The sequence below is a fragment of the Ranitomeya variabilis genome, chromosome 4, assembly GCF_051348905.1.
Source record: "Ranitomeya variabilis isolate aRanVar5 chromosome 4, aRanVar5.hap1, whole genome shotgun sequence".
In the NCBI taxonomy this organism is placed as follows: Eukaryota; Metazoa; Chordata; class Amphibia; order Anura; family Dendrobatidae; genus Ranitomeya; species Ranitomeya variabilis.
The window spans coordinates 382,244,041-382,256,202 of NC_135235.1; the positions used below are offsets into that span (position 1 = coordinate 382,244,041).

The following is a 12,162-nucleotide window of genomic DNA, read 5'->3' on the forward strand; positions in this document are numbered from 1 at the left end:
ACCCCCTCATAAGGTATAATGCAGCCCCCCCATAGAATATAATGTAGCTCCCTCATATGGCATAATGCAGCCCCTCCACAGAATATAATGTAGCCCCTCAGAGTATAATGCAACCCCCATAGAATATACTGTAGCCCCCTCATAGGGCATAATGCAGCTCCCCTCATATAGTATGATGTAGCCACCTGAGAGAATAATGCAGCCCCCACATATAATATAATGCAGCCCCTCCACAGAATATAATGTAGCCCCCTCAGAGTATAATGCCAACCCCTCATAAGGCAGCCCCCCATAGAATATACTGTAGCCCCTCATAGGGCATAATTCAGCTCCCCTCATATAGTATGATGTAGCCCTCTCAGAGAATAATGCAGCCCCCACAGAATTATAATGTAGCCCCCTCATAGGGTATAATGCAGCCCCCCTGAAAGGGTATAATGCAGCACCCTCCACCATCATCATTGTTCTCCCCCTCCACCATTATACTCATTACCACCTCCATCATTGCCTCCTCCCCCACCACCATTGTCCTTTCCACCACTACCATCTTTGTCCTTTACACCACAACCATCATTGCTTTTTTCCCCACCATCATCAGTGCCTCCCCTACCACCATCATCATCATCGCCTCTACCACCATCATCATTGCCCCCACCACCATCATCATTGCCTCCCGCACCATCATCATTGCTTCCCCCACCACCATCATCATCATCTCTACCAGCATCATCATTGCCCCCACCACCATCATCATTGCCTCCAGTACCATCATCATTGCCCCCACCACCATCATCATTGCCTCCAGCACCATCATCATTGCCCCCACTACCATCATTGCCTCCAGCACCATTATCATTGCCTCCACCACCATCATCATTGCCTCCAGCACCATTATCATTGCCCCCACCACCATCATCATTGCCTCCAGCACCATCATCATTGCCCCACCACCATCATCATTGCCTCCAGCACATCATCATTGCCCCCACCACCATCATCATTGCCTCCAACACCATCATCATTGCCTCCAGCACCATCATTGCCTCCAGCACCATCATCATCATTGCCTCCAGCACCATCATCATTGCCCCCACCACCATCATTGCCTCCAGTACCATCGTCATTGCCCCCATCATCATCATCATCATCATTGCCTCCAGCACCACTATCATCAAGGCCACCAGCACCATCACCATTGCCTCCCCCCACATACACAGCTGCACACACGGAGGCAGGGACACACACGCAGGCAGACAGGGTCACACACACAGACACACAGCCGCATATACACAGGCACACACACACACAGGCACACACAGCCGCACACACGCAGGCAAACTCGCACACACACAGAGCCGCACACGCAGGCACACTTGCGCACACACACACAGCACCCACTCACCTGTCCGCATGTTCCCAGCAGCCGCAGCACATCCCGGCAACTTTCTGTCTGAAACAGCCGAGCTGAATGATGACATCATCCAGCCACGCTGCTTCAGACAGGAAGTGCTGGGCAGGAAGGAGGACGGCGTGGATCTCTGCAGCTCCGCTCTGGTCCCAAGCTGCAGGGATCGCAATCAAGGATCGCCGCTCCATAGTTTCCCACCTCCGGGGCCCCCCATTCAGCAGCAGCGGTGGACAGTGTTAGCCTCAGCCTGCGGCTAACGCTGCCCGCCATTAAATTGAAATGGTATTCACGCCTCTCCATGCCCATGCGGGCGTGGGGAAGCGTGAATATTCATTTATTTTTAGCAGCGGGGACAGGCTCCTGTGCATCTGCTGCTCTCTGGCACCAGAAGGGGCCCCATAGCAGCTGGGTGTGACGCTATTAGTGACACTCCACTGGCTGGGGGGCCCCTGGAGCAGTGGGGGCCCTAGGCAGCTGCTGGCCAATATGCCAGCAGGTGTCAGTGCCTGGGCCCACCAGAGAATCCTCCGGGTCTCCGGTGGGCCAGTCCGACCTTGCTAGGAATGCATTGATTCGCTTACTTCCCGCATGGGGCTATGACCACCATGCGGGAAGTAAGCAGATCATGTGCGGTTGGTACCCAGGGTGGAGGAGAGGAGACTTTCCTCCATGGACTGGGCACCATATAATTGGTAAAAAAAAAATTAAAATTAAAAATAGTGATATACTCACCTTCTGATGGCCCCCGGAGTCTTCCCGCCTCTCAGCGGTGCACGCGGCCGCTTCCGTTCCCATGGATGCTTTGTGTGAAGGACCTGCGATGACGTCGCGGTCACGTGACCGTGATGTCATCGCAGGTCCTGAACACAAAGCATCTATAGGAACGGAAGCCGCCACTTGCACCTCTGAGGAGATCGGGGGCCATCAGAAGGTGAGTATAACCATTTTTGTTATTTTTTTATTATTTTTAACATTATATCTTTTTACTATTGATGCAGCATCAATAGTAAAAAGTTGGTCACACTTGTCAAACACTATGTTTGACAAGCATGACCAACCTGTCAATCGGTTTTCCAAGCGATGCCACAGATCGCTTGGAAAACGCTAGAAATTCTGCAAGCTAATTATGCTTGCAAAACGCTAGGAATATGCATGCCAATTCCGCATGCGATATACCCACGGCAGGAGTTGCAGAATTGCTGAAGAAATTTCCGCGGCAATTCTGCGACGTGTCTTAGAGTGTTTTTTGTTTGTTTTTCATGATTCCATAATTTTTCCCTCATAATTGAGTGACTCCATAATTTTTACCCTATGCTTGGTTAAAAAAAGTAACCATTACTGTCTACCACATTTTTTGTTCTTGATTTCTTTTAGTGTTTCTTAAAGCCAGAAAGCTGCTATTTGAAATGACTTTAGTTTTGTGCCATGTCTGTGATCTGCTTTTTCTCTACAAAATTAAACAACTGAATGAACATCCTCCAAGGCCGGTGATTCCATAATTTTTGCCAGGGGTTGTATGATTAGCATGTATAAATGTGTTTTATACAGCTCTGGCAAAAATTAAGAGACCACTGCAAAATTTGCAGTTTGGTTTTTCTCTTTATAGGTATATTTTATAGGTATATTTTTGAGTAAAATGATTTTTAATCACAGCTTTCATGGTTCTTGGCATGCTTGCCACCAGTGTTTCATACTGCTTCTGGCGCTAAAATGTAAGCAGTTCTTCTTCGTTTGATGGCTTGTGACTATCCATCTTCCTCTTGATTACATTCCAGAGGTTTTCAATAGGGTTCTGGTCTGGAGATTGGGCTGCCCATGACAGGGATTTGATGTGATGGTCCTTCATCCACACCTTGATTGACCTAGCTGTGTGGCACGGCACATTGTCCTGCTGGAAAAAACAGTTGGAGAACATTGCCTGAGCAGAAGGAATCAACTGTTTTTCCAGGATAACCTTGTATGCGGCTTGATTCATACGTCCTTCACAAAGAACAACCTGCCCAATTCCAGCCTTGCTGAAGCATCCCCAGATCAACACCTGGTCGTCTAATGGTTAGGCCGGTTTCACACGTCAGTGATTCCGGTACGTGAGGTGACAGTTTCCTCACGTACCGGAGACACTGACACACGTAGACCCATAAAAATCAATGCATCTGTTCAGATGTCATTGATTTTTTGCGGACTGTGTCTCCGTGTGCCAAACACGGAGACATGTCAGTGTTCGTGGGAGCGCACGTTTTACACGGACCCAATAGAGTCAATGGGTCCGCGTAAAACACGGACCTCACACGGACATTCTCCGTCTGGGGTCCGTGTGCGTGCAGGAGACAGCGCTACAGTAAGCGCTGTCCCCCCACATGGTGCTGAAGCCGGTATTCATATCTTCCCTGCAGCAGCGTTTGCTGTAGAGAAAATATGAAGAATAGTGTTAAAAATAAAGATTTAGGTGTCCGCCGCCCCCCACCCCCTGTGCGCCCCCCCGCTGTTCTGAAAATACTCACCCGCTCCCTCGCTCCTTCCTGGTCTGGCCGCGCCTCCTACTGTATGCGGTCACGTGGGGCCGATCATTTACAATCATGAATAGTCGGCTCCGCCCCTATGGGAGGTGGAGCCACATATTCATGACTGTAAATGATCGGCCCCACGTGACCGCATGCAGGAGAAGCCGCGGCCAGACCAGGAAGCAGCGAGGGAGCGGGTAAGTATTTTCTGACCAGCGGGGGGGGGCGCACAGGGGGTGGGGGGGCGGCGGACACATGGATCTTTATTTTAAACACTATTCTTCATATTTTCTCTGCAGCAAACGCTGCTGCAGGGAAAATATGAATCGCAGCTTCAGCACCATGCAGAGTGGGTACCACACGCTCCGTGTGGTACCCACTCGCCATACGGGCGGCACACGTGTGCCGCACGTATGGCCTCCGTGAGTTCCCAGGCACACGGACACGGATAACTCCGGTACCGATTTATTCCGGTACCGGAATTATCTGGACGTGTGGGACAGCCCTTAGACGGAGACCTGGAGAGGCGTACAAGCCAGTGTCTTGCACCCATTGTGAAATTTGGTGGAGGATCGGTGATGATCTGGGGATGCTTCAACAAGGCTGGAACTGGGCAGGTTAATCTTTGCGAAGGACGTATGAATCAAGCCGCATACAAGGTTATTCCACAAAATATTGATTGCTGACTCTTCCTGAGTTAAAACATTAGTATTGTTGTTTCTAAATGATTATGAACTTGTTTTCTTTGCATTATTTGAGGTCTGCAAGCAATGCATTTTTTTTGTTATTTGGCAATTTCAAATTTTCAGATAATAAATACAAAATGTATTGCTTTGAAATTCGGAGACATATTGTCAGCTGTTTATAGAATAAAAAACAATTTACATTTTGCTAAAAATATACCTATAAAGAGAAAAATCAAACAGAAAATGTTGCATTGGTCTCTTAATGTTTGCCGGAGCTGTATATGATTAATATGTATTAATGCTATGTACAGTTACATATATAATTACAGGGCCGTATTTGCCACTAGGCACTTGAGGGCACGTGCCTAGGGCGGGGACAATGCAGGGGGCGGCATCTGAGCAAGTTTAAAAAAAAAATATATATATATATACCCGCCTACCTCAGTCCTGGCTTCTGCGGGGGGAGGGGGTCTTGGGCGCAGGGCAAACATCAGGGCATTACTGCCCTGACTACTGTATGGGGCAGAAATGGGTGCTGTACCTTTAAGCAGCAGCAGGCCCAAGTGCATCATGGTCCTGACGCCGGTCATGTGAAACGCAGCGCGCTCTTCTTAATGTAGGAGCTCAGCAGACTGCAGAGAAGCAGGTCATGTTTGTGGGAGAAGATACTGAAGTCGGCGGTGAGCAGGGAGAGGAGGCGGGCAGTGTGTGAGGACTCAGAGGAAGCTGCAGAGAGGAGTGAGGTGAGAAGAGACGGGAGTCTGCTGATGTGAGTGAGGAGAGGGGAGTCTGGTAAGGAGAGGAGATGAGAGGCAGGAGAGGAGGTGAGAGGCTGGTAAGGAGAGGAGATGAGAGGCTGGTGAGGAGATGAGAGGCTGGTGAGGAGAGGAGAGGCTGGAAAGGAGAGGAGAGGCTGGAAAGGAGATGAGAGGCTGGAAAGGAGAGGAGATGAGAGGCTGGTAAGGAGAGGAGATGAGAGGCTGGTGAGGAGATGAGAGGCTGGTGAGGAGAGGAGAAGAGAGGCTGGAAAGGAAAGGAGAAGAGAGGCTGGAAAGGAGAGTAGAAGAGAGGCTGGAAAGGAGAGGAGAGGCTGGAAAGGAGAGGAGAGGCTGGAAAGGAGAGGAGAGGCTGGAAAGGAGAGGAGATGAGAGGCTGGAAAGGAGAAGAGATGAGAGGCTGGTAAGGAGAGATGAGAGGCTGGAGAGGGGAGGCTGGTAAGGAGAGGAGATGAGAGGCTGGAGAGGGGAGGCTGGTAAGGAGAGGAGATGAGAGGCTGGTAAGGAGAGGAGATGAGAGGCTGGTAAGGAGAGGAGATGAGAGGCTGGTAAGGAGAGGAGATGAGAGGCTGGTGAGGAGAGGAGAGGCTGGTAAGGAGAGGAGAGGCTGGTAAGGAGAGGAGATGAGAGGCTGGTGAGGAGATGAGAGGCTGGTAAGGAGAGGAGATGAGAGGTTAGTGAACATGTATCCCCTTAAAAACAAAATTTTTATTACAAAATTTTTAAAACACACCACCCAGTGCTTAATGGCAGGAAAAAAAAATCTGCCTAAATTATACAAAAAGACCAAGGACTCTAGCGCATACCCTGCAATAACCTTTCCTGTCCCCTGCCTGGCTGTGGAGGTTGGCACCCTAATAACGATTTTTTGGCGCCCCCACTCAATGTGAGCTAACCCTCACTGCCCTAGATCACCCTACTAGGCAGGTGAGAAAACAATAATGCATAAAAACAGAGATAAAGAAAGACAAAAAAAATGGTCAAAAGAATAAAAAAAAACCAATATAATGAAATTAGCAAAAAGAGGGGGGAGGGGGGCAAGGAGCAGGATAAATGCTATAATTTCCTTGCAGGGATTCAGCCCCTGCGATACATCAATCGCTATAGACTGCTAAATTGCAGTAGGGTATGCTACCAGATATGCCACATACACATGATACTTCAGCATAAACACGAACTATTACCCATACCACAAAGGAAATATATCCTGTGAGCTGTCAAGCCTATTCAAGCACAGATATCAATCATAGAGCCAGTAACTGCCCATAAATGAAGCTGACAACATCAGTAGTCATTATAGAATGCCCATAAAGATACACTGAGTCAAACTATAGGGTATGTCAATAGTGTCCGCAATACTGCGTGTTACTTATCAAAAATACGTTGTGCCTCAACGCGTTTCCCCGTGGTTCGGTTCATCAGGAGGCCCGTCAAAGAGGATGTCAGATACCAGATGCCATGGATGAGTAGCATCTGGTAGGAGAGGAGATGAGAGTCTGGAGATGGGAGGCTGGTAAGGAGAGGAGATGAGAGGCTGGTAAGGAGAGGAGATGAGAGGCTGGAAAGGAGAGGAGATGAGAGGCTGGAAAGGAGAGGAGATGAGAGGCTGGTAAGGAGAGGAGATGAGAGGCTGGAAAGGAGAGATGAGTGGCTGGAGAGGAGATGAGAGGCTGGAAAGGAGAGATGAGAGGCTGGAAAGGAGAGGAGATGAGAGGCTGTAAAGGAGAGGAGATGAGAGGCTGGTAAGGAGAGGAGATGAGAGGCTGGAGAGGAGAGGAGATGAGAGGCTGGAGAGGAGAGGAGATGAGAGGCTGGAAAGGAGAGGAGATGAGAGGCTGGTAAGGAGAGGAGATGAGAGGCTGGAAAGGAGAGGAGACGAGAGGCTGGAAAGGAGAGGAGATGAGAGGCTGGAAAGGAGAGGAGATGAGAGGCTGGAGAGGGGAGGCTGGTAAGGAGAGGAGATGAGAGGCTGGAAAGGAGAGGAGATGAGAGGCTGGTAAGGAGAGGAGATGAGAGGCTGGTGAGGAGATGAGAGGCTGGTAAGGAGAGGAGATGAGAGGCTGGTGAGGAGATGAGAGGCTGGTAAGGAGAGGAGATGAGAGGCTGGTGAGGAGATGAGAGGCTGGTAAGGAGAGGAGATGAGAGGCTGGAGAGGGGAGGCTGGTAAGGAGAGGAGATGAGAGGCTGGTGAGTAGATGAGAGGCTGGTAAGGAGAGGAGATGAGAGGCTGGTGAGGAGATGAGAGGCTGGTAAGGAGAGGAGATGAGAGGTTAGTGAACATGTATCCCCTTAAAAACAAAATTTTTATTACAAAATTTTTAAAACACACCACCCAGTGCTTAATGGCAGGAAAAAAATCTGCCTAAATGATACAAAAAAGACCAAGGTCTAGCGCATACCCTGCAATAACCTTTCCTGTCCCCTGCCTGGCTGTGGAGGTTGGCACCCTAATAACGATTTTTTGGCGCCCCCACTCAACGTGGGCTAACCCTCACTGCCCTAGATCACCCTATTAGGCAGGTGAGAAAACAATAATGCATAAGAATAGAGATAAAGAAAGACAAAAAAATGGTCAAAAGAATAAAAAAAAACCAATACAATGAAATTAGCAAAAAGAGGGGGGAGGGGGGCAAGGAGCAGTTTAAATGCTATAATTTCCTTGCAGGGATTCAGCCCCTGCGATACATCAATCGCTATAGACTGCTAAATTGCAGTAGGGTATGCTACCAGATATGCCACATACACATGATACTTCAGCATAAACACGAACTATTACCCATACCACAAAGGAAATATATCCTGTGAGCTGTCAAGCCTATTCAAGCACAGATATCAATCATAGAGCCAGTAACTGCCCATAAATGAAGCTGACAACATCAGTAGTCATTATAGAATGCCCATAAAGATACACTGAGTCAAACTATAGGGTATGTCAATAGTGTCCGCAATACTGCGTGTTACTTATCAAAAATACGTTGTGCCTCAACGCGTTTCCCCGTGGTTCGGTTCATCAGGAGGCCCGTCAAAGAGGATGTCAGATACCAGATGCCATGGATGAGTAGCATGTGGTAGGAGAGGAGATGAGAGTCTGGAGATGGGAGGCTGGTAAGGAGAGGAGATGAGAGGCTGGTAAGGAGAGGAGATGAGAGGCTGGAAAGGAGAGGAGATGAGAGGCTGGAAAGGAGAGGAGATGAGAGGCTGGTAAGGAGAGGAGATGAGAGGCTGCTGAGGAGAGGGGAGGCTGCTAAGGGGAGGATACGAGAGGCTGCTGAGGAGAGGAGATGAGAGACTGGTGAGGGGAGGCTGCTGAGGAGAGGAGATGAGAGGTTGGTGAGGAGATGAGAGGCTGCTGATGTGAGTGAGGAGAGGGGATGAGAGGCTGGTGAGGGGAGGCTGCTGAGGAGAGATGAGAGGCTGGTGAGGAGATGAGTGGCTGCTGAGGTGAGGAGAGGGGAGGCTGCTAAGGGGAGGATATGAGAGGCTGCTGAGGAGAGGAGATGAGAGGCTGGTGAGGGGAGGCTGCTGAGAGGAGATGAGTGGCTGCTGAGGTGAGGAGAGGGGAGGCTGCTAAGGGGAGGATATGAGAGGCTAGTGAGGAGAGGGGATGAAAGGCTGGCGAGGGGAGGCTGCTGAGGAGAGGAGATGAGAGGCTGGAGAGGGGAGGCTGCTGAGGAGAGGAGATGAGAGGTTGTTCTCATGCTGTATATAGGGAGGCTGTGTGGGGCTCATGCTGTATATAGGGAGGCTGTGTGGGGCTCATGCTGTATATAGGGAGGCTGTGTGGGGCTCATGCTGTATATAGGGAGGCTGTGTGGGGCGCATGCTGTATATGGGGAGGCTGTGTGGGGCTCATGCTGTATATGGGGAGGCTGTGTGGGCCTCATGCTGTATATAGGGAGGCTGTGTGGGGCTCATGCTGTATATGGGGAGGCTGTGTGGGGGTCATGCTGTATATGGGGAGGCTGTGTGGAGCTCATGCTGTATATAGGGAGGCTGTGTGGGGCTCATGCAGTATATAGGGAGGCTGTGTGGGGCTCATGCAGTATATGGGGAGGCTGTGTGGGGCTCATGCATTATATGGGGAGGCTGTGTGGGGCTCATGCATTATATGGGGAGGCTGTGTGGGGCTCATGCAGTATATAGGGAGGCTGTGTGGGGCTCATGCTGCATATAGGGAGGCTGTGTGGGGCTCATGCTGTATATAAGGAGGCTGTGTGGGGCTCATGCTGTATATAGGGAGGCTGTGTGGGGCTCATGCAGTATATAGGGAGGCTGTGTGGGGCTCATGCTGTATATGGGGAGGCTGCGTGGGGCTCATGCTGTATATGGGGAGGCTGTGTGGGGCGCATGCAGTATATGGGGAGGCTGTGTGGGGCTCATGCTGTATATAGGGAGGCTGTGTAGGGCTCATGCTGTATATGGGGAGGCTGTGTGGGTCTGATGCTGTATATAGGGAGGCTGTGTGGGGCTCATGCAGTGTATAAAGGGAGGCTGTGTGGGGCTCATGTAGTATATGGGGAGGCTGTGTGGGGCTCATGCTGTATATAGGGAGGCTGTGTGGGGCTCATGCTGTATATGGGGAGGCTGTGTGAGGCTCACGCAGTGTATATAGGGAGGCTTTGCAGGGCTCATGCAGTGTATATAGGGAGGCTGTGTGGGGCTCATGCTGTATATAAGGGGCTGTGGGGGGTTTAAAGATATATAGGGGGGTGTCAGCATACTTAATTCTGCTCAATATTAAGTGATACAATTAATATTAATTAATATTGAGTAGAATTATTTTCATGCTATTGGTTCGGCCTCCACAACAGTCATGGTCTTTCATCTGGCCCCTTGGGAAAATAAATTGCCCACCCCTGACCTAGAGACATGGAGTGAGAAGACCACAGATGATAGCAACAGATTAGTCCGTCCTCTCACTAAATTACCCATCCAGCTCTTCAAACTATTCTCTCTGAAACGTCCGAGCATTGCAGAGATAAACTTCCCTGTTTGCAGTCTGAGTGATGCTGCCCGTGGTTTTGGTAGTATGAATCGACTGACAGGTTCCCTTAAAAATCTGTCAGCCAAAACTTGAAACCGTGGCAGAATCAGCTGACCATGTACTGTGTATGAGATCCACCAGATTCTCACATGACAACTAATGGAAAGGTTTGCTAAGGCTACTTTCACATCAGCGATTTTCTCAGTTCGCGGCAGATACTGCAGTTTTTCCGCATCTGTCGCGTAACATATCACTTACGGGCCGGCAACTCTGCGTTCGGCCTCATTCATTCCCTATGGGACTTGCGGACATGTGCGGCACTTGAGGTGAGACAAAAAAAACACTGCTAGCAGCATTTTTTTCCTGTTGCTGCAAGTACCGCATTTGCCGGATCGCAGCAAAACCGCAAGTGCCGCAAGTCCCATAGGGAATAAATGAGGCCGAACGCAGTGTTGCCATAAGTGATCCGTTACGGATGCGGAAAAACTGCCGGATCTGCCGCAAATGTCAAAAATCGCTGATGTGAAAGTAGCCTAAGTCACTGCCGATAGTGTCTGCATTAGTCATACTCGCCAATGGGGGAGGCAGCACGAAAAGTGCCTAGGGCAGCAGAAACTCTAAATACGGCCCTGTATAATTAGTATGTATAAGTGCTATATATAAGTAGTTACATATATGATGGTCGGTACAGCCCCCAGTGCAGCACAGTGTGTCGGAGAGGTGTGGGGGTCGCGCACTCAGTATATGTATCTGTGTGTGTGTGTGGGGGGGGTTATTTACTGCCTCATTAAGTCCAACCCAGTGCAGCCCAGAAGTCACGTGACGAGCGCCTGTGGCACCTACTGTCGGTCATTGACACAACCTTTTCACTTCAGCGTCTATCAGAAGCCACGCCCATCCAGCGGATAGCACGTGACCCTATGATGACGTCATCGGAGGGCGCCGCCGCTACTTAATGACGAACATCACAGGAAAACGGAAAGGTAAAAAAAGAAGAAAAGGGCGCAGAGTAGGTCATAGGGTGCAGCGAGCGGCGGCAGGCGGCTGGTAGCGGAGGTGCTGTGCAGAGCTGCAGCGGTGGTTATTATTGCAGGCTCGGAAGCGCGGCCTCAGCGTTACCGGCGCATTACTCTGCAGGCACCTGTGAATAGTGCAGGGTGGGGTGGCGGGAGACCTCACTTGTGTTGCACTCTGGAGGGCTTCATGCCTGGGGACCTGCCTGCCGATGTTTAGGAAAGATGTATCAATTTACTAGTTTGGGAGATCTGTGGTAAAACTACATCTTGCAATGTGTTTGAGTGACTTGTAATTGCAGAGATAAATGTTGCTACTTTGTATCCTACCTAAGGCAATGAAGAGTGGGTGTAGCGGCCCTGGGGTGGGGGCATGGGCGAGTGCAGCAACGTCATTGGGCCGGAGAATACGTCTGGTGTCGGCTTATTGCGTACACATGGCTTCTTTCACACTTTCGTCTTCTGGGGGTCGTCGCAATCCATCGTTATGGCAAAAAAAACGGATCCTGCAAATGTGCCCGCAGGATCCGTTTTTTTGCCATTGGCTTGTACTAACGACGGATTGCAACGGATGGACACGCGTCGCATCCGTCGTGCGATGGATGCGTCGTGTTTTTGCGGTCTGTCGAGACGAAAAAACGTTCAATGTAACGTTTTTTCGTCCGTCGAATCCGACCGCGCATGTGTGGTGGAACTCCGCCCCCTCCTCCCAGTAACTCACAATGGGCAGCGGATGCGTCATAAGACTGCATCCGCTGCCCACATTGTGCACAATTGTTCACAACGTACGTCGG

At 50.1% G+C, this 12,162-nt stretch overlaps 1 protein-coding gene and 1 long non-coding RNA gene across 4 annotated transcripts in view; one reads left to right on the forward strand and one right to left on the reverse strand.

The window, feature by feature from the left end:
- Positions 1 to 12,162, reverse strand: part of LOC143764830 (uncharacterized) — a 90,798-nt gene that overhangs the window by 73,435 nt on the left and 5,201 nt on the right. The window lies entirely within an intron of this gene.
- The window catches only part of LOC143764829 (uncharacterized), a 28,195-nt gene continuing 27,222 nt past the window's right edge, over positions 11,190 to 12,162 (forward strand). Inside the window, exon 1 of one of the 2 annotated variants that reach the window (XM_077250819.1) lies at positions 11,190 to 11,338. In XM_077250819.1, the coding sequence (XP_077106934.1) occupies positions 11,311 to 11,338 (28 nt within the window). In that variant the 5' untranslated portion in view covers positions 11,190 to 11,310. Of the gene's footprint in view, positions 11,365 to 12,162 lie in introns of both variants that reach the window. The other variant, XR_013213280.1, reaches the window with a different exon arrangement.